The sequence below is a fragment of the Onthophagus taurus genome, chromosome 7 (genome assembly GCF_036711975.1).
Source record: "Onthophagus taurus isolate NC chromosome 7, IU_Otau_3.0, whole genome shotgun sequence".
Classification (NCBI taxonomy): domain Eukaryota; kingdom Metazoa; phylum Arthropoda; class Insecta; order Coleoptera; family Scarabaeidae; genus Onthophagus; species Onthophagus taurus.
In genome coordinates this window covers 4801035-4823602 of record NC_091972.1, presented here as the reverse complement: position 1 = coordinate 4823602, position 22568 = coordinate 4801035, and the positions used below count along the sequence as shown (strand labels likewise).

Here is a 22568-nt window from a genome sequence, read left to right as displayed (position 1 = left end):
TAGGGATGTTATTGCTTGAGAATACACGTAGCTGACAAGTGACGGTCAACGAAGAATCTTCTCCAGGAAAATCAAATAAAAAAGGATACATTTATTTATATGTTTTGTAAATAATAAAATTTTTCAGCACCTCCACCAATTATATTAATTTTCTAAATAAAGATTATTGTAGAAATAATTTTTGTATTTTATTACCAATACCCAAAACAAAAAAAGTGATTAATTGTTAAACAAAATGAGGTTTTAAAAATTAATTAAAAGAATTAATCTCAATAACGATTGTATATCAATTTATTTACAAACTAAAAACCAGAGTAAACGCTTTTTTGTAAGCGCGCATAATCTACCTTATAAAGCATACAAGTTAAAAACAAAGTGAAATCGAACATCCACCTGAATAAAAAGGAGTTTTTTAAAACGTTTCGCATCATCGCTCTGTCGCCGCTAGCGAACTCGAATCGATCTACGTCTACGAACGCAAACCAACGTGCCGAGATCTACTAAAGTTCTTCTTGCGTCTTCGTTTGGCCATAATTTAAATTTTTTATTTACTATAAATAATATAATATTTAATAACATTTAAACTCCTCGATTGGCTAAGGCTCATCGGAACCACCGCTCGGCCGTATCGATGGTCTATCCGTTGTCTGGCTGGCCACTGCCGTAGTCGATGTCAAGGGTGAAGTCTGCTGTCCAAATTCGACCGAGGCCGGTGTTGTTTGGCTCGTTTGGGTTGAGGTGATCGGTTGTGCGGACGTACCAACAGTGGACATATGCGTTGTCGACGTGGACGTGGTGGCCTCGGCGACACTGTTTGTGGTCTGTGTGGTCGCTGATGACCTCACGGCGGACACTAGTTGAGACAGACGTACGGCCAACGGGTTCGCGAATCCCGCGACAATCCTGGTTTCGCTCTGAGCTGTTTGTCGCAACACCTGTTCAATCTGCGCCTGGTGCAAGATCGCCGGCAACTCGTAGTGATGGAAAAAGTATACCATAGAATGCTGAAAGCATTTAATCACCGCTATTTTTCACTTTTCAAGGGTTCGTTTATGACAGATCTTTTTGATAAATATAAAATTGATGTCAAAAATGATGTTTTTAAGTATAAGTGTCAATTACATACTTGATATGATTTATCAATGTAAAATATATAAAGAACGTACCTGAATAAATAACCAAGAACAAACCAATGCTAATCCGCTGTATTGACCGTTGAAACGATAGTGATAAGCGTAGAATGTGAATTGATACAGGTAGAAGAACCTACAGAAATAAATAAAAACATGTCATAAATGTGATATAAATAATAAATTTGAATTATATAAGATAAAATCCATAATTAAAAAAAATTAATATTAGGTATTACGTTTAATTAAAATAATATTAGGTAGCGGTATAGTACATAAATTGAAGATGTGGTCACTATTATACCACAACTACAAGATTTTTAGGAAGAGGTTACAGACGTTGTCATATTTTTGAGTGTACCAAATAAACATCCCTTAATTATGCCAACACAAAGACGCACATAGAGGTATAAATCTATTGTCTACATATTAGCTGCTTGCATAAGATACTAAAGAAAGCATAATAGAAGACTAGATATTGCTAATGAAAACTGGATACTGCTTGGAGAATACTACATATAGCCAACAGAACACTACATGCTACTAATAATGGTTTAGATGCTATTAGAAGATTATTCAATAAAAGTAGAAGATTAAATACTGCTGCCAGAAACTACTTACTGCTTACAGAATACTAATTACAGTTGGCAGAAGAGCTGTTTGTATAAGATTAGACACTGCGTGCAGAAGACTAGATATAGGTAATGAATGAGTATATACTGCTGGTAAAAAGTTAGGTACTGCTATTAATAAAAGAGTGGGCACTAGTTGCAGAAGAAGAGTTGTTGCTATAAGACTCTTCCTATTCGCAGAGAATTAATTAAAGTTGGCAGAAAGTCCGATACTGTCTATAAGAGACTAGATTATCCTTTTGTAGTTTCAGCAAAATATCCAAATATCATAGTATGAAAAGGAAAGTTGACTTAGGTTAGTTTTGTTTACAAATGTCAATCATCTCCCGAAACAATGTTAGCTAAGGTCAGTTTTCTATTGAACCCCTAATTATAGCGTGAAGAAACCCTAATTATAGCGCGAAGGAATGTTACGATAGGTCAGTTTTGTTTTCGCCTGTCAATCATCCCGGAAAACAATATTGGGTAAGGTTAGTTTTGTTTACGCCTGTCCATCACTCCGGAAAAGAATGTTTGGTAAGGTTAATTTTTCATAATTTCTTTGACGTTTCACACTATGAAACAATTTAACATCGACCTAATAAGGTGATGGAGCAGGTCTGGAGATGGAGTGAGAGAGTGTTTGGAAGGGACATGAGAAAGATTATGTTTGATGGATTGGTGAGGAGTGCAATGATGTACGGGGCGAAAGCTTGGGGATGAGAGACGCAAGATATTCTGGAGGACGTGCAGAATCGATACTGGCAGTGGGTTCTGAGTCTGGCGAAGGAAACATCGGGATATATTGTGCGGGAGGAAGTGAAGGTGGATGAAATGAGGGTGGAGGCGGGCAAAAAAAGCAGTTAAATATGAAGAAATGATAGATAGAAGACCATACTGCGGGATCCTAGGGGAGTGTTGGAAGAAAGTTAGGGAGGTGAAGATTAGATATGGTAAAGGGGAGAGGAGGGAATATTAGGAAAGGACACGTTATTCGGAGGCAGAGATAAATAACAGAAGAAGGGAGGGGGTGGTGATGTGGGGACAGGAGAGAAGGACGCAAATAAGAGGAGAGAGCGAACAGGCACTGGGTGCAGTGATGGGCGCTGGGTAAATACCCAAACAGTACGTATAAAAGTGATACAAGTAAAAATATATCAGATTCCGAAAAAATTAAGAGGAAGATGATGAAATGGACGTTGAAGACGAGGAATTGTCAACGATCGAAGAAGACGTATTATCATCAGACGAATCTGTCGTAATTTAGAGTAGATCAAGTTATTATGATTATTAAAATTAAGCCATTGTTGGACATAGGCCTCCCCTATTCTATTCCATTCGATTCTATTCTGTGCTGTCTGAATCCAATTGTTGAGCTTTGCCACAATGTTGACCACATCATTTACGCCAGTTCTTCTTCATAGGTCTTCATTTCGGTCTTTCAGCCTCCTGGCAGTGGCTACTGTTAATGTTAAAAAGCGAAAACACGCATTGATTGAAAGCCTCTCTTTCCAAATATATATTAATATCGCTCTTGAACATGTCTCTAAGTTTACTGTAGGCTATTCAGTTCGCTTGCTTGATTATCTCTCGATACACGAACCTCATGGCCAAGATACACATAGCTGTCAACCCTCTCAATATCATTATCCCCACTCTTGATGGTAGACTTGGGAACAAGATTTGTCATAAATTTTGATTTCTTTACGTTAATATTTAGCCCGACTCTTGCATACACCTCCTTTAAGTCGTTCACCTTTAGTTTCATCTCTCCAAGGCTATCCGAAATAAGAACTATATCGTCCGCGTAGCGTAAATTACTTAGGCATTTGTCATCAATGTTTATGTTTTTTTGGATCAACGCCAGTTGTTTAAAGGCATTCTCCAGGACTGTGATGAACAATTTGGGTTCAACATTGTATCGCCTAGTTTTACTCACAATCAGTACTTTACTATTTCTACTCTCTTCAGTACTTTTATGCAGTTTTACCGTCATTGTAGCATTCTTGTAGATGTTATAAACAAGTTTGGTGTATCGATAACCGACTCTGCAATCTTGAAGTGCTTGCAAAACTGCCAACAACTCAATTTAAATTAAATTTTATAAATACCTCTAAATAGCCATCTTAGGTAAATACCCCCAGGTATATATCCAGGAAATTTACCTTTGAAAATAAATACCCGGGTATTCAACAACACTGACTGGTGGACGATGTGGAGAGGTGATGTCGGCCGTGCGGAGAGGATTGGGAAATGCTAGAACATATGTTGAGAAGATGTAGCGAGTTGAAAGAAGAGGAAAGAAACCGAAGGCAGATTCTGGTAGAAGGGGGGGGAAAGCTACGGATGGATAATAATAATAACAAGTATTGTAATGGAAAAGATCGTTAACTTTTAGTTAACAATAAAATCTCTTATATGTATCAAAAAAATACCAACCTAAGCCTACTACCCAAAAATTTAATGACTTAAGAACATTACTTTGCATTATAGTATGGTTATCACCTTAGCTACGTTAACTTTTAAATCCATACAATCGTTTTAGAAAAGATGAGAAAAAAATCTATCAACTCCACTCAATTCTTCGTAAAAAGTTTCCCGTACAATGTTTTAATTATAATACTCCATTTTTGGTAATAAGTGAGATATTTTTTGTCGTTTTCGCAAATTTTTTACTTTTTGTCAATAAGATAGCTCGAAGTTTTCGGCATTAGCAGTTTCTCATTACACTAATGACACTCATAACATGTAAGCTATTTTTTTTTCTATCTCTTTTAGTTTAGGATGTAGCCTATGCGGACAATGAATTTGGGACACCTGTAGCTTCCATTCAATATACAGGGTGTTTTAAAACAACGTTTAAATATTTATAGGGATGGTACTACAGTCGAAAACAAGTCGAAAAATATTAATGAACATGGATCCGCAAATCAATCGTTTCCAACATACAGAATGTTAACATTTTTTGGGACTATACGGTTTTTCTTTTAAACTATAACTACTACAGATTTGATACTTGGCAAATCGATACAGTATGAAACTGTCTCTTTTTGAGGGTAGTATAATGTCTCCATTGCTTCTGGTTGGTATAATTTATTCCATTATAAAATTTAGCCAGTAATTTGAATTTGCGTAACCTGAAATGAAATCGATTGCAATGGTCTTGTATTCAAATGCTGAAATGGGCGATATGGTGTTTATGTACGGCCGTAACAATGGAAATGCTTTGTGAACTAATAAGCCGTCCAACATACTTTGATTTCTTGGAATACACTCTTACTCAACTTTTGGAAAACATACCGTTAAATCAAAACCTAAATTTGTGGTTTATGCAGGATGTATTGTTAGAAAACATTTGAATGAACAATTTCCAGTAAGATGGATAGGGCGAGGGGGTCCCTGCATTGCAGCCTGCCCGTCTCCGGATTTTAACCCATTAGACTTTTGTTTGTGGGGCTACTTTGATCTTGAAGACTTGCGGCAACGAATAGAACAGGTTTGCCGGACAATTATTTGAAAGAGTTCGGGCTTCCTTTGAACATAGAATTAGAAACTGTATTGATATTGCAGGTCGACATTTTGAACATCTTCAGTAAAAAGCTTCGTTTTGATGAAGCTTATGACCTTGTACGTTTTGTGAAACTTCTAAAAACTGAAAGTATTAGTATTACATTGTGTCAATTCAATTTTTCTAATAATTTACTTTAAAAACTGTGTTTTTTCTCGAAAACTTCAGCAACCTCAGCTTGAAACCTCACCTCAATGAAAACATCATACTACTCTCAAAATGAGACAGTTTTATACTGTATCAATTTTCCAAGTATCAAATCTGTAGTAGTTACAGTTTAAAAGAAAAACGTAGAGTCCCAAAAAATTTGATCATCCAGTATCTCGGAAACGATTGATTTAAACGTTTAAATATTTAAACGTTGTTTTAAAACACCCTGTATATGTAAAATTGGAACATCATAAAATTATAATAATTACGTTATTAGAAGTAAATAAAATAATAAAAAGAATTCTTTGAGATCTTATTTCTAATAACACTTTGTATAATTACACTTATAACTCTCTTGAACAAGAACGTCTTGATTAGCACAATAAAAAGGGTACGTTTTGACCTCAACACTATAATTTTGTGGGTTGACAAACACTCGCGTAAATTCGGTTGGAGACGCTTGCAGTAATTTTGGACCAAGGGAGGACCGTCATCTATCATTAGTTAATGAGAACTCAATAGGCCGTAATTTCGTGAGGAGCGCCGCGTATACGACGAGGGGGCGTGCACGGCGCCGCGGCCTCGCGGACGACCGACGAGTCTTTGTAATTCGCCGGGCATTTCTTGTTTGCCTTCATTCGTGCGGTCGCTTGTTTACACCGTAAACACGCCCTGAATGGCGCAATTAAGGCCGATCAAAGAGAATTATGACATACAGTGTGCAATAATGATGCGCCCTCCTCTCGTTTTCCATATCAAAACGCTTTCTCTCTTTCTAGCTATTGCCGTCGTCCCCTTTTCATTCTGGGTTTACAAGTGCCCGTTATTCAATCGTCCTTTCTAACGTACAAGTATCAACAATAAAATTGAAATTAAATGCTTTACAATAATTTTTTTTAAAAGATACATTTAATTCTCAATGTAGTATAATCATAAATTCACTTCTCATGGTGTAAATTTAAAATATTGGCTATAAATTGTTGGTTATAAATTATATCATATACGATTTCGACAAAATTTAGTCGATATTTTCCGTGAAATTGTGCGACTCTTAATTCGATTTACAACTTTAAGCTCATTAGCGGCTGCATTATTCAAGTTTTGGTATCAAAATCGTTTTAGAAACTTCATGTCCGCTCAAAGTTATCGGATCCCAACTGATTACGATTGCATTATATAAATCAATTTGGCGACAATGGTGGCCAGTGTGCCACGACGTTCACGTGGTTTCGTCACGTGCACGATACTCCACGTGACCCGCACAAAGGGCCTTTCGCCCCATCACTTCCTAGGCCTGCATTGAGCATTGTTACGCTATTTTGATTACCAACCGTACGAGCATATTTGGCTTGGTTAGTTTTGTACTTGACGTTCGTATTCCACGCCGTTTATATTTACACGTGTAGTGAAATACATTTTAACATTGTTGTTAATTTCAAATGATTTTTTTTTAAATTTTATAACGAAATTTGATTTGCTTTGCTTCTTCCATCAGTTCCATCAGATCAAATTCTCGACTTGCTGTTTAAAGGATGTAAGTCTCATAACGCAACATCTTCCTGTACAGAGGGTGGTTCAAATTCGATGTCCGAATAGGCTAACTCAGAAACTATAAGAGTTAGAAAAAAAGTAGCTTACATGTCATGATCTCTTTTTTCAAGAAACTGCTAATGCCGAAAACCTCAAAGCGTTGTTAAAATTGAAAATATTTATATAAATTTAATGACGTGGTCAAAAAAAATTTTTAGGTTTTAGATCTTGACATATCATGACAATTTTCATTTTTTTAAATGGAAAAAACCACTGATTATTCGCTTATTAAATTCGTTATTTTTTTCTGATTACAAAAATATAGGGTTTGACAGGGCTATTTCTTATTGTTTTAGAATAAAGCCAGGGTATGATTTCTTGATAGGTATGAAATAAAGATTGAATTTTATTTACTATAACGATCCACTAGATGGCGCTAGATAATCGACGTCAGTGTCATATGTCATAATGTCAGGCATAATGTTAACTTCACATTTCTTTACCATAAAGAAGACATCACAAACTTTATTATAAATATGTTTGTAAAATTAATTTTGTTCAACTATTGTAAAAGGATAAATAACATATAAAAGGTAAAACTAGAAAACTAAATTCTAAGAACACATTGGCTGTTCAAGCCGGTCATATTTTTTTAAAGAGGAAAATACAAATTTATTTAATAAACTATTGTGTTCTATTTATCAATTAAACTAAGAAGTGGAAACCTGAATATAATTGAACTCAAGCATTGTATCATACATATATAAATATACCGAACACTTTCAAATTTCGCGGTTTATTAAAATTCTATTACAATCCCCTTGGCGGTGCTCCATTCAATTTTTGTCGGTAAAATAGTGCGGAGTAATGCTTCTATATACGTATAATATAAATATTTTCTATGAATAAAGCTAAAAATACATTCTTTTTAGTGTCGTCAAAAAAATTAAATTTACAGTTTCCTGTAAATTATAACTAAAAATTAAAAAAACCTATTTCTGATATTTGAAACAAATACATTTGTTGAACTATTTAATTTATATTTGTTTTACACAAAAGTTGGAACAGATTGCATTATTTCACATTTTTTATTAATATTATTTAATATTATTATTAAATGACTTAATAAATTATTGATAGATGGCGCTCATATATATATTTTTTTAACTATTTTTATTAATTCAAATAAACATAGCAACATTTGTTTGTATTCCAAAATTAGTTAGTGTAAAATTAGTTTAATATGTTAGAATTACATATTAGAAAATAAAGTAATAAATATTTCTTATTTATTTATTTTTAGTAGAATAATTTTTAGTTATAGTGCCGTAATTTACAGAAAACTGTAAATTTAATTTATTTGACGACACTAAAAAAAAGTTTATTTTTAGCTTTATTCTAAAACAATAAGAAATAGACCTATATAACCCCATATTTTTGTAATCAGAAAAAAATAACGAATTTAATAAGCGAATAATCAGTGGTTGTTTCCATTTAAAAAAACGAAAATTGTCATAATATCTAGAAATCTAAAACCGAAAATTTTTTTTTGACTACGTCATCAAATTGTCGGTAAAAAAGTGTCCGTATAATGTCTTAATTATAACACTCCACCTATAATAATAACCAAGATAATTGCACTTGCTGGTTTTACGATATTTTCAATTTTGGCCTCTAGGAGAAAAACAAAAGACGATAGCGCTTTGAGGTTTTTGGCATTAGCAGTTTCTTGAAAAACGAGATCATGACATGTAAGCTACTTTTTTTCTAACTCTTATAGTTTCCAAGATAACCTATTCGGACATCGAATTTGAACCACCCTGTACAATGTCGAACAGATCTTAACAGTTGGTAAGGATATCATTCTGAAACCCATTAATTAAGATTCAACAATGATAAATCATTGGAGTCCACCCACGAGGTGTTCGCCTTAGATTATCACAGTTGAGGTGTCCCCAATTATCAAAGTGGGAAATCAGATACTATATAAACAGCGAGAGGATCTTAAGAAGCAGATAAGAGAGATGATAAACCAAGGAGTGGCTTAATTCAACAATTAAGCACCAAAAAATTGTAGAATAAAGGAAAAAGTGACAAATACAAACGCCAATCTGCGCTTTGTGTTCTTAATTACATCAACTGAATTATAGTACTGAAGATAACGCCAATATGGTATGTCATGTATGATTATTACAATAGAAATACTCATTACTCGATGTAATTGACAGATGACAAAGTGTAGAGTGAACAGACAGGAATTTACACGTGTGGTTGTTTTTAAGTGAAACTTGTTTAATGTAATTTCAAATTAAAATGAAATTATGCTATAATTATTTACAGTTCAAGTAGTTTTGATTATTAAAAGTGTTAAGTTAATAACGCTTGATAACGTTTGAGATGAAATCTCAGGTAAAGTGGATAACTGTGTGAGAAAAGTTTTATCCACAACAAACTCGATAAAACGAAAACGAGAGAAGACAAATTTTAAAACTTACTATTTACATCCATTTTTAATTAACTTTTAAAAGTGAACAAGTAGATGTATCTTCAAAAAAAAACACATTAATTTACTTATCGCCAAAACAATAAAATAAAATAAAAGGAAACATAATCCACTCTTGAAATTGAAATGTACGTATATATATTTTTTTTCTTTTAGTTCTAATTGTTTTCTACCACTATTTCGCCATAAATGCGCTGCGAGCGAATTCCTGTTTAATTTAGGAACAAATTACTACCGGCTTCCACCGACTTGCTAATCGATTAGACGCGAACATTTTTAGCAAAATCGTTCGTTCAGACGAACACATCGGAAAGTGCAACGAAAAAAAAAAAATAAAGAAAACAAAAAATCAATCCGCCCAGACTTATTCGTACGAAACTTACCGTAGCCAATGCCGCTTGGTGATGGTAGTATAACTGCAAATACCGTCAAATTGATCTGCCACCCAAATGATAAGTATGATATAAAAAGCCGTTGTGGTATCGTTGAAAAATTCAGACATGATCGCCTCCATTCCTGAAAAAAAATCATCAATAAAATCAACTTGGATTATTTTAAATAAATGTGGTGATTGTTAAAATCGTACGTATTAAAATATTTAAAATGTTTGTTATGAATTTTAAAACTCTGATATTGTATTTCGCTATTTTATTTTATTACACAAAAAAAAAATAGAATATGAAACATTTACAGTTTGTAAATCAACTGAAAACTCTAGGCAATAATTAATACTGTTTTCTGTACAAGATTAAAAATGCCAACCGTTAAAATAGGGTCCGAAGTGGAGAAAAAAAATCAACACAAAGATACGAGAACCGTATTGGAAATAAGCACGTTTAGTTTATATGAAAATGCTGGCGGCACACGGGGGTTTTATTATTCCAACGGAGAGGTTTATTGCAATAACAGAGTGCGCCACTCGAATTCCAAAGCAAAAGAGAACCGACCGCCCAAGCGAATTATTAGTTATTGATTGACTAGTAACGCGAAAAATAAAATAAATCCGATTTCAAACAAATTGGGCGTGACAATATTACTCCAGTCGCTCTCTCTTTTTCGATTCGTGGGGATGGCCTGGCGTTTTGTGCCCTTGTTGTTTACTCAATCAATTCGACGTTTCCCGGAACACTCGCTTTTACATCTAACGCTTTCCCCGGTTATCATTTACAAACTAAAAAAAGCAATATCAATTTCATTATTTTCATCATAACATAGATAATCCCAGCTTTGAGTCGAATTTAAAAAATAATTATGAAACAACAAAAATATTATTGGATAACGATCACCCCAGTTAATAAGTACCAGAAAAGTTTATCATGATAATTTTTGATTTGTCCAATTTTCGCGGAGACAGAGTTATAATGAAAAAAGTTGTAACATTTCCGTGTGGAAATTTGCGATTCCCTTGTAATTAGGAACAACTCGCGGACAACGTAGTTACTACTAAATGGTCAGATGAAATAATGATACTTTAATACAAAAGTAAAAGTTTAAAGAAGGAAAAATCATTCACTTACCGACTAGCGCCAAAATAACGGTCAACAACGAAGCTGCTGGAAACGTTATTGGGACGTTATATTCAATCATGTGCAGAACTTCAACTAAAGACGAACAAAAAATGTTTTATTTCAAAAATTAAAAATTATTATTGAAATACTCACCGATAAAAACAAAGATTTGATGGTGAGAATAATGAAGTAGAAGTGAAACAGAAACCGTCTGAAAATAATAAACTGATTGAAAGAATTTCAAATTTTTTGGTTTAGTTGCTAATTTTAGAAATTGACGTTATTGATGAGGATAAATTGTAAATATTCATGTCCATCGCGTCGGTCCGTTCGTCATAGATCGGTAGGGGTTGGAATAATTGAGCGGTCGTATTTCTGAGAAGATCATAAATCTACATATGAGATGGGCGACCTAACTACCTCCCCGTTGCCCACTAAATGACAGGCAGTGGTGCACGATCACATGACACCGGCCGTTAACAACCCTCCAAGCGGCGGTACTGGATCGTTCAACGTGCACATCGTCGTTGTATTAAATGTTATTGAGTATTTGCCATTGTTAAAATTATATCTATTTTATTCATATTGAAAATGTATGTATAATATTTAATTCATTAATAGAAATTTATATATTCTATCAAATTAAGTAGGTTTGAATATGTTACAAGACAAATAAGAATTGAGTTTTATTCCATTTGTCAACGTTTTCATAGAGTACCTTGGCTTATCTTTTAATGTCTTCGTATCAACAAGGCTAACCCAAACGACCTTTAATACTTCAGCAATATATCACATACCCCCCAAAGTCCGACCAAGACGTTTACTGGAATGAAACCGAAATTGTGTCGTGGTGCTATAACATAGCTATTATGAGGTCAAGCATCCCAACCTTAAGAATTAAGAGGCATAACACTCCCAAATGTCGAAGCATCCTATACTGCAATCTTAGTTCTAAAATCACATTCACGCCCATAATCTTGTGTTTCCCACCGTCATTATAATCTGCGCATTCGTTGAGACTAACTCTAAATCTAACTTTCAGCAATTTACCATTTGCCCGCAAAGTGTAACTATGTCCAGGAACGTATTGAAAATGTAGCTGAAAGGTTATAACTCCACAGGATACCTCATCGAAGTCTAGATCATTTCTCACATTCCCCCCATAATTAAGCAGATATAATATAGCCAAGTGCAGAGACATTGCCTCGCCTATAAGTGAACTCAGATGGAATATATGATTCTAGGTCTAGTGTTAGTACTAGTGATAGTGCTAGTGTAAAACTAGAACTAACACTAGACCTAGAACTAGAAACATTCGGGTTTAGCCGCACGTCTCACAAGACGGCTAAACCCGAATGATTCTAGTCCTAGATCTTGTGTTAGATCTAGTGATAGTGCAAAACTAGAACTAACACTAGACCTAGAACTAGAAACATTCGGGATTTAGCCGCACATTTCACAAGACGGCTAAACCCGAATGATTCTAGTCCAAGGTCTTGTCTTAGATCTAGTGCTAGTGTAAAACTAGAACTAACACTAGACCTAGAACTAGAAACATTCGGGTTTAGCCGCACGTCTCACAAGACGGCTACACCCGAATGATTCTAGTCCTAGGTCTTGTGTTAGATCTAGTGATAGTGCAAAACTAGAACTAACACTAGACCTAGAACTAGAAACATTCGGATTTAGCCGCACGTTTCACAAGACGGCTACACCCGAATGATTCTAGTTCTAGGTCTTGTGTTAGTTCTAGTGATAGTGTAAAACTAGAACTAACACTAGACCTAGTGATAGTGCTAGTGTAAAACTAGAACTTAAATTCTTTGCAAGTTTTTGGTGTAGATTTCAAATTTTTCCGTCATTTTGAAACGAGTTATGACATCATCGATATATAAATGGCAATGTATTGACCTTGTAGCCAAAAGGTTACGACTCCACAAGATACCTCATCGAATTCTAGATCATTTACCAAGTGCAAATACATTGCCTCACCTATAAATGAACTCAGATGGAATATATGAACCGAAGCGATCTACTACACATTCGTTTCTGTAATATAGAAGCATCACATTAGTATAATTTAGTTTCAGAAACGTGAGCTATGCAACCTAATCAATCTTGCGGACAACCCACCCCGAACTTAGTTTACCACAGCTTCGTTTATTAAAGCAGGTATGTCATTAGAAGGTGAGGTTGACTTGAATAAGACACCACCGTCCTAGAGAAACACCAGTTTTATAAAGAACTTGTTTAAAACATACTTATAGATCACTTCAATGTCCACTCAAGAGGAAGGATAAATAATAGGATTACTGGAAGGTATGGAGAAGATGCCCTAAATAATAATGGACAAAGTCTGGTACAGATTTGCAAACAACATCTATGTGCTTCATAAACACACAAATATACATTGCACCAACAAACTAGATGGTTACAATCTGTATTAAACTATACAGGAGGGTGATTCAAAAAACCGTTGACAGATTTCTAGGGCAGGTAATACATCAAAAATTAAGATGAAAAGTCTTAATATACATGGGGTCGCAAATGCCTCCTTAACGAGATATAGCGGGTCAAAGTTTCTTTAAAATTAAATATTATCTGCAATAAAAAGCCCTTTTTTTAAAATAAATTCAACGCCACTGCTAATTTTTTCAAACGGGCAGTATTTTCGTGTAAAGTGATCAATTATCTATCAATTGATCTCTTACAAAACTTACATTAAAGCAACAGTTTTTGATTGGATTAACAAATTTTCTACAAACGTGTCTTTCTTAAAAACTATAAATTTAATGTATAATGTGATAATTGATCACTTTATACGAAAATACTGCCCGTTTGACAAAATTAGCAATGTCGTAGACAATATTTTTAAAAATATTGCAGATAATGTTTAATTTTAGAGAAACTTTGATCCGCTATATCTCGTTAAGGAGGCATTTGCGATCCAATTACAATCACTCTGTATAATTGTAATTAACCAGCGAGAAGCATATTATAGGTTGTACTATTAAATACAACTTAGACTAGACTGCTGCTTGAAGCACTTTGAGTACAGCTCACTTTGCTGATGACCAAACCATGACCATCAATAACTAAAATCATTACGCAGGATAAAAATAATCTGAAATTTAAAGCAAGGAAACTTTTCGACGAATATAAAATCAGGAGAGAATGTCAACACAGAACTCCAAAACTTGCTTTTCCATAGGTACCAACAACAAAAAAGAGGAAGCAACAAAGACCAAAGGTTACCTGGATAAGAGGCATTCAGAGGGCAGTGTCAAAGAGAAGCCTGATACTAAGAGACTAGGAGGATTGAAGAGGTTAAGATAGAAGGTAATAAGGATCAACTACATCACTGTTACTTGAGAACAGTGATAATAATTATTATCAGTCAACTTATTTTAACTCTATGACAGTTAAAATATAAACCAGCTAAAATTAAAAATTCCTAATTAGTTTTATCGACAAAACCGCTAAAATTCGATTGCAAATCGATTACATAAACGTTTTATGTTTAAAAATACATTCAATATAGTACGATTGATTGAAATTTCAACCACTCTCCAATGAAGTATGAAATGTGAATGTTCTGTTGTGAATATTTGATTCAGAGAAACCATTTCAATACCAGACGGAATTATTGACCTAATCTTCAACACAAACAGTACTGGTTAGCCAAGCATTTGATTTCTATTAAAAATATAACCTAAAAGTGACTCATATGCTAAGGATTTCTATTTCGACCACACAAATTAGCAACCAATTACGAAAAAGGAATCTTTTTGATGGAATAAACTCAGCTTATTGGAAAATGTACATCTTGCAACATTACATTCAAGATCAATTATCAATGAAGAAGAGGAACCTTCTCTCTAAATCATAAAGAAGAGAGTTCTTGCTCCACTAAGCTATAAAAGTAAGTAAATTAAGACTTCTTACATATATTCTCATGATAAAACTCTATTCTCTTGATTATAAATGAAGATTATTCATAAAATACATTTTGATTGTTTAAATTTTTCAGTGTGTATTATTAAATGATCAAAACCTTTTGTATCAATAACTTACAAACAGAACCATGATGAAAAAAGCTGCAATATAAGAAACCACAGCCGACACTACTGGTTTATTTATCTCTATGACAGTTAAAATATAAACCAGGTAAAATTAAAAATTTCTAATTAGCTAGAATTAGTTTTATCGACAAAACCGCTAAAATTCGATTGCAAATCGATTACATAAACGTTCTATATAATATATAATACAATTGATTAAAATTTCAACCAGTTTTCAATAAATTATGACATGTGAATGTTCTGTTGTGAATATTTGATTCAGAGAAACCATTTCAGTACCAGATGGAATTATTGACCGAATCTTTAACACAAACAACAGTAGTGGTTGGCCAAGCATTTGATTCCTATTAAAAATATAACCTAGAGGTGACTCATATGCTAAGGATTTCTATTTCGACCACACCAATTAGCAACCAATTACGAAAAAGGGATCTTTTTGTTGGAATAAACTCATGTACATGTTGCAACATTACATTCAACATCAATTATCAATGAAGAAGAGAAACTTTCTCTCTAAATCGCCAATTAGCATGAAAAGTGTTAGCTTTGGCACTTGTTTGCTAACATCAAGTGAAGAAATATAAGAGAATTCTTGCTTCACTAAGTACAGCTATATATAAAAGTAAGTAAATTAATACTTTCTATACATCTTCTCATGATAAAATGAGTCATATCTGACCACATATACATGCAGTACAAAATTATTTGTTATTTAATCAATGTTTGCGCTAAAGACCTTGATCATAAATGAAGATTATTCATAAAATACATTTTGATTGTTTAAATTTTTGAGTGTGTTAAATGATCAAAACCCTTTGGATGAATAACTTACAAACACAATCATGATGAAAAAAGCTGCAATATAAGAAGTTCGCGCCATCCACATACTAACGAATCTAAAATGTTCCCCAGTAGCAACATTTCTGCAAAAAAAATCAACTAAATATATCTGTTATTTTAGTATTAACCTTATTTACCTTAAAAATCCTTTATTTTTTTCTTGTTCTGCAAGAGGTTTAATTGACAACATCAATATATCATCATACCCCAAAAATTCTGATAACATAAACCGAGTGAAATAATCTCCAAAACATTCGTCCTTCCAAGGATCTAACACGACAGTTTGTACAGGTACATTCAATCTTTGCCTTGCAGCAAGACTTAATCTTAAAAATCCATATTCTAATGAATACTCAACGATATATTCGTCTTTATTAGATTCTATAAGTGAAGAAACAAATTAATTTTTAATCATTTAATGTTAAAGTAATAAAATTTACTTTTTCCAATACTTTCAGATTGCTCCTCATCATAGACATTCCCAGTTGGTTTATCAAACAATGAGGAGGATAAATTAATTTCTGATGTTGGCGTTATTATGGATCTTTTGCTTATTTGTAATTGCTCTTCTTTTTTCCTTACATAATCATCAGTTAAAGTTTTAAGTTTTTGCCAATCACTGAGTACATTACGACCTTTACTATCTAGTTTTGTAAAATCTTTTGAATGGAATTTATTTTCATTATTTATATCTGCAATAAAAGAATAACAATGATTTATTGAAATGAGAAATGAAACATTGATCTTGCATTATCAAACTTTCTTATTATTAGAATTCTGAGGATAAGCATGACGAGGCGTTTTATTTTGTGTGTATTGACTTTTATTTACAATCAATATTTAAATTTAAAATAAAAATTAATTTATTAGCTTACTATTTGTTTTAGAAAGCGGTTCAGTGACTTTCTTACTTTCCTCAACTGCTGTAGGATCAATTGCCACAAACCCATCTCTATCCAAAAAATAATTATTAAAATCCACATCGGATTGTAATTGCTCTCTTCGTTCGCGATTACCACTCCTTGAGGCATCCAAAATTTCAACACGTAATATTCCATCTCGAGGCCATGTATCCTTAACATGATTGAGGCAAGAAGCCGGTGTTTTTGTAAACACCATATGTATGTATACTAACACAAAAAAGGCTGCAATTGCCTTCACAAGGATTATAAATTCAAGAAGTCTTCGTACAGGTTTTGGAAATGACCTAGCGTACATAATGGCTACTCTGAAGAATATGGTACGAAATAATTGGTCGCGCATATTAAAAGCGGGGTTTTGGTTGTTGTTGTTTCTTAATCTGTTGCGGTTGTGCACATTTTGTGGATTAACATTATCCGAAGGTGTTGCGTTGGAGGACATTTTTTAATTTTTATTTAACTTTATTTTTTAAATGTGTAACATCTCTAGAAAGAAACATGTTTCTGGTTGAGATCAAATCAAAAAATTTATTGCATAATTACCTTTAACCATAGAGCTATATTGCCTTTTAGAAATAATTTTTCGTAAACAAGTCACTTTTTGGAGGTTAACTATCACTCATTTTTTTATTGGTGTTTTTATGTTGTGTTGGAACTTTCTACGATAAATAGTTGATACTCTTGATACTGACAATATCTTGATAATAATAGTTATAAAAAACACAAATGTGCACAACTCTTTTAAGCGCTAACCTAGCAGTAAACTTATCAACTTTCATTTAACAGGACCTCGATTGATTTCCCTTTGCAATAAGACGTAACCAAACGACTGTTTTATTTTATTCATAAGTTTACCGTAAATGCAGATTTAAACGTTAACAATCCAACGAATTTATTTTTTTTTACTTAAAATCACTTTACTAGCTGTTCCCATTTCTGTTGACAGTTCACCTAACGATAGATTGTGACGTCACTCACGATTTTTGGCAAAATAATCGGTCCTAGTGGAAAGGAACCGCTTGAAACTTGCATAATAATAAATAAATAATCGCACACTTTCTTGATTTGGAATTCATTAACTATGTATGTGCAAAATATATGTGCATTAATTATTATTTGCGAAATTCGATCAACATCACGCGTTATGCCAAAAGTAATCAGAAATTTAAATTTTATCGAGTTGGATCCCCCTATTTTTAAGTTGACAAATAAATATATTAGGTTATCAAGGAGATTATTTATGTATATTTTTATAATTATTAAGAAATCATTCTTTTAATTTGTATTAAGTTGAAATAAAACGTTTTTTTATGTTTTTTAGAAGCTTTTCAAAAATGTAAGGAAATATCGATTGATTGGGGGACGTCAATAAATTTTATTGAGGTTATTCATCTGTCATATAGGTTATGGTTACGACACTTTCAAAAATAAATACTTCGCAAATCTACAAAGGACACATCAATTTTTATTATTATTGTTATTGTTACTTATAATTAGGGTTATAAATATTATAATAAATTATGACAAGAATTTAAGATTCATTTATAAATAAATTAATGTCACATTGGTGTCAATCAGCTAGCCAACAAAAGATGGCGCTAGTGTGTTGAAATCCTCTATTTAGATGTATTTTAAAGCAATAAATCTCCATAAAGAACCCAATTAAATAAACTCATTTTATATATAATAAAGTAATGAATAATTTAATAGTATTTTGACATAAATTATATTTATTTTAGTCCCTAATAAATCTTAACCCTACAGTGCGCACAAAAAGAATACAAAAGGAATTCTATAGAACCCAAATTAAACTGATCAGAAATTCTGTTCAACCCAAATCTTGAAAAAAAATCCTTCAAAACCTGGTTTCCAAAAAAAAATGCAAATTGAAAAAAATATTTTATTTGCTGATTTAAATAACAATTCAAATTAAGTTGATCAGAAACACTGTTCAACCCAAAAATTCCTCAAAAGCTGGTGTCTTCCGCGTCTACGTTTCCTGATGCTCTTTTGATTATTGATCCAATGAAGTTTAGTGTGACTCTTTGTTTTCTGATGTTTGGGATCAGTTGTGCAAGATAAATAGAGGTCTGTCCAGTGGCGTTGTTTTTACGTCAGCGCTGGCTGGTGGTCTAGCAGGATCTGGAACAAAACCGAGTTGAAGTACGATACTTCTAGTATGATAAGTTTGTATTCCTCGTCGAGTTTGAACATCAATGATGTTATTTACTTTTATAATAAGGTATGGTCTAAAGCAAGGCTTCTTCATCTTATTAGTTTTGGTAATGATCTGGAAATACACTATTTCTCATATTTTCTTAACTCTTCTCGGAGTTGTAACCTCTATACTGCACCCAAACATGATGCGTTTAATTCCAATATTAGTAGATATAAGCAACTTCGATGTTTAGAATGGTTTGAAATGTCAATGTCATATTGACAAATTCTTAATTTTTATAAAATGTCTTAAAATTTATCACAAAACCAAAAATACAATAAAAAAATTAAAAATTAAGGTTGGTATTAATATTTAATAATTAAATTGCTATCTTCATTGTTGCTAACTTGGGGTTTAACGGTTTTTTATTCAAACTTTTTTGTTTTTAGAGATGAATGTGTCATGTTTGGACTCATTTTAAAGGTCTTTTTAATAAAGAATACATCATAAAAGAACCTCCATGAAGTTGTCCATTTGTCTATTATATGATAACTAACTTCAGATTTAAAACGTCAACCTCAATTTTGACATATTTGTAATCTTCATTAAAAATCCTTTAAAATGAGTACAAACACGACATACTTATCTTCAATATTAATGAAGTTATGGTCAACTTCCGATGAAATGTCATTGTCATTTTGACATAATCTTAATTTTTATAAAATGTTTTAATATTTGTCACAAAAACAAAAATTTAATAAAAAAAATTAAGGTTGGTTTTAATATTTAAATTAAATTGCTTTCTTGCTAACTTAGGGTTTAATGTTTTTTATTCTAACTTTTTTGTTTTTTGAGATAAGTGCGTCATGTTGGGACTCATTTTAAAGGTTTTTTTAATGAAGATGACAAATATGTTAAAATTGACGTTGACGTTTCAAACCGGAAGTGATTGCAATAATTAAATTTTATTCCGATTTTTTTACCAATTCAAACCTAATTTTTATTAATTTTAAAACAATTCGAATTCTTTACGATTATCTCGCATTCATAACAAATTCGTTAATTGCAATTAATTTAAATCGATTCTAATTAAGAGAAATAAATTGAAAATAGCTTTTTTTGATTTAATCCACTTACCTTGTTTATAATACCCTGAATAAACCAATTTTGAGTTAAATACAGCCTTTTAAACCAATTAAATAAGACTTTTTCCTTAAAAAAACTTAAATTGAATTTCAATTTTGGCTAACACCTGCAATATTTGGATCTTAATCACCATGGTAACCTAGTCAAGTTGGATAACATAATAATAAAATTATAACGGTTAATATTTCGCTTTATATTTTAATATTTTTTTTATTTTATTTTATATTTTTGTGTATTGCTTCTTAAGTGAAATACACTGTATAAATAAAAACATAGAAATGTTAATTCTTCCAATGACACAGCACGCCTTTGTAAAACAGTAAATTGGGTTGCATAACCTACAAAATTTAAAAACCACAATTTTAAATGTCAAATAAATTTAACAAATATCACAATAAAACGATGTAATTGTTATAAAAACGTATCATTAATTGTTACAATTACAATATTAAATAAAATATTACTTCAAAATTTGTACCAAGTTATTTCGGGAAAATGACAAATAGTTTTAGCACTTCTGTTGAACTAAATGGCCGTACACAAAGTTCAATCCGTACTAAATATTCTTTTTACGGAAATATAACGATTGAATTAGTTTAAAGTAGGAAGGAATGTAAACGATACGTAACCATTTTGAAGAGCAGCAAACGGAGCATTCACCAAATTAGAAAACGATTCCGCTTTGACGTTAGAGACGTCATAAGGTCAGTTGTGTTGCTTTTATGTACATATGTGTGCGTGTTCGTATCTTTTTAACGAATTTGTAAACATCAGCAAGAGAATTTTTTATTTGATATTAATCGCACGATAATCGGAGTCGTTGGTAATTTATCTTCATTTAAAAGTCTATTTAATCGTAATGTGACGCAAAATGTTGCCTTTTAGCTTCCTCTTTCAACACAACGTTTGGAGGAATTTTACAATGTGCTGGGAGTCCCGTTAATAATTTTATAATGGATGAAAGAAGTCGTTATGAAAAATTGTCTATTAGGGAATCAGCTAGGTCTTTGAAGAGGTATGGAAGTACAAATAAGCATACTATTCGAGAGAACTATATAAAACATATCATCTCACCTGGAGATACACTACAAGGGATTGCTTTAAAATATGGTGTCACTGTACGTAAAAATTAATATTATTGTTAAATATTGTAATGATTCTTTTATTTTTAGATGGAACAAATTCGCAGAGCTAATCGCTTGTGGACTAGTGATAGCTTATTCTTAAGAGAACATTTATTGATACCAGAAACAGAAAATAATAGTATATACGAAAAATCAGATAATTTAAATAATATTCTTCCTACCAGCACGCCAACCTCTCCAGATTTATATGAAAATACCAATGATTTCTTAGGAAAAATTGATGCTGCTATTGCTACTACAAAAGAAGATTTGAAAAGGGTCCAGAAAAACAGCAAGTATGTTTATATAAAATCTTTTTGCCTTTAGATATTTTAAGGTTATTTTTAAATCAAATTATAATTAATTTATTTAAGGATATCCCAAGATATAAATGGTTATGGAATCTCGAATGAATCATCAAGCGATAAAAGAAATACTATTGCCCCTACAAGAACAGTAGTTGCTCAAGATCACAAAATTAGAACCTCAATGAAAAGACACGAATGGCAACAAGAGGAACTTTTCGAATTATAAGATTAACAAAAAAAATACTAATGTAATATCTCAATAACGTAAAAGAAATATAGATTAATTTGCAATACCTTAAATATTTCTGAATTATTTTTATTTAAATAAAAACAAACTATTTCCAAATGTAAAACATTTATTTCTTCATCTCTAACTTATAATTAAGCGCGTCTATTGAATCCGGCGGACGCGGAAGGTTGCGTTAATTGTAAACCGGTGATGTTGTTGAACTCCAAAGTCTTCAACATCTCCTTAGTTTGCGGATCAACTTCAATAATGTCATGTTCCAAAGCAGATACTTCCGGAACGTAGTTATCACGCCTTTCCCTTTCTTCTTCTTGAAGTTTGATGGAAATTCCTCTAACTTGTGAGTGGCGAAGGCGTTTCATCAAATGCGTAACGAAACCGGCGATTTTATTTCTCAACGGTTTTGTGGGAATAACGGCGATTTCTTCGCAAATACGCTTGTTCGTATGGAAATCCAATGTCAAACGTGTGTAGTATTTTTCGATGATAACCTTAGAGGCTTTTTTCACTGTCTTTGTACGTACACGACCCATATCTGAAATAAAACGACGGGATGATAAATACGAAGTGAATTTTAACAAGAAATTAATTAAATTTGCGTTAAAACTTACCGTATTTTTAATTTGTTACTCAAACGAGAAACGTGGTCGATGCGGTTAGACACCAAAAGAGTTAGGGAAGTTCTCTTTTTCTTACTTGTTTATTTATGTACCAACGTGAGAAATAAAAATCCCTAAATATAG

At 32.5% G+C, this 22568-nt stretch overlaps 3 protein-coding genes and 1 long non-coding RNA gene across 6 annotated transcripts; 1 reads left to right on the top strand and 3 right to left on the bottom strand.

Annotated features, from left to right (window-relative positions):
- Positions 1-273: 273 nt before the first annotated feature.
- Positions 274-17996, bottom strand: LOC111428676 (membralin). Of its 2 annotated transcripts, none has more exons than XM_071197256.1 (10): positions 17386-17996; positions 16798-17328; positions 16363-16614; positions 16060-16303; positions 15915-16005; positions 11154-11211; positions 11010-11093; positions 9876-10008; positions 1167-1266; positions 274-1004 (listed from the first exon to the last, which is right to left on the bottom strand). In XM_071197256.1, the coding sequence occupies exons 2-10, from the start codon at positions 17282-17284 to the stop codon at positions 597-599; spliced, it is 1857 nt and encodes a 618-aa protein (XP_071053357.1). In that variant the 5' UTR covers positions 17285-17328; positions 17386-17996; the 3' UTR covers positions 274-596. The 2 variants fall into 2 exon arrangements, with proteins under 2 accessions (XP_071053357.1, XP_071053358.1); XM_071197257.1 differs by having other exon boundaries at positions 16834-17328.
- A 732-nt stretch (positions 17997-18728) lies between these two features.
- LOC139430623 (uncharacterized) lies at positions 18729-20699 on the bottom strand. Its single transcript, XR_011641015.1, has 2 exons — positions 20138-20699; positions 18729-18984 (listed from the first exon to the last, which is right to left on the bottom strand). It is a non-coding gene; the product is annotated as an uncharacterized lncRNA (long non-coding RNA).
- A 59-nt stretch (positions 20700-20758) lies between these two features.
- On the top strand, positions 20759-21878 carry LOC111428673 (LysM peptidoglycan-binding domain-containing protein red). Of its 2 annotated transcripts, none has more exons than XM_023064315.2 (4): positions 20759-20850; positions 21032-21264; positions 21319-21566; positions 21645-21878. In XM_023064315.2, exons 2-4 carry the CDS (start codon positions 21100-21102, stop codon positions 21802-21804), a joined length of 573 nt encoding a protein of 190 aa, XP_022920083.1. In that variant the 5' UTR covers positions 20759-20850; positions 21032-21099; the 3' UTR covers positions 21805-21878. The 2 variants fall into 2 exon arrangements, with proteins under 2 accessions (XP_022920083.1, XP_022920084.1); XM_023064316.2 differs by lacking the exon at positions 20759-20850 and adding an exon at positions 20876-20969.
- Positions 21879-21916: 38 nt separating this feature from the next.
- LOC111428674 (ribosomal protein S17) lies at positions 21917-22545 on the bottom strand. Its single transcript, XM_023064317.2, has 2 exons — positions 22437-22545; positions 21917-22360 (listed from the first exon to the last, which is right to left on the bottom strand). Exon 2 carries the CDS (start codon positions 22356-22358, stop codon positions 21960-21962), a length of 399 nt encoding a protein of 132 aa, XP_022920085.1. The 5' UTR covers positions 22359-22360; positions 22437-22545; the 3' UTR covers positions 21917-21959.
- Between the last annotated feature and the right edge of the window lie 23 nt (positions 22546-22568).

Bases quoted from the DNA above. Each gene is read 5' to 3' on its own strand.
- LOC111428674 (XM_023064317.2), bottom strand. From the start codon at position 22,358: ATGGGTCGTGTACGTACAAAGACAGTGAAAAAAGCCTCTAAGGTTATC.
- LOC111428673 (XM_023064315.2), top strand. From the start codon at position 21,100: ATGGATGAAAGAAGTCGTTATGAAAAATTGTCTATTAGGGAATCAGCT. The intron at 21,265-21,318 runs GTACGTAAAAAT...TTTTATTTTTAG, and splicing joins CTTTAAAATATGGTGTCACT to ATGGAACAAATTCGCAGAGC. The intron at 21,567-21,644 runs GTATGTTTATAT...AATTTATTTAAG, and splicing joins AGGGTCCAGAAAAACAGCAA to GATATCCCAAGATATAAATG.
- LOC111428676 (XM_071197256.1), bottom strand. From the start codon at position 17,284: ATGTCCTCCAACGCAACACCTTCGGATAATGTTAATCCACAAAATGTG. The intron at 16,304-16,362 runs GTAAATTTTATT...CTTCACTTATAG, and splicing joins ATCTGAAAGTATTGGAAAAA to AATCTAATAAAGACGAATAT. The intron at 1,005-1,166 runs GTACGTTCTTTA...AAATGCTTTCAG, and splicing joins GTTCTTGGTTATTTATTCAG to CATTCTATGGTATACTTTTT.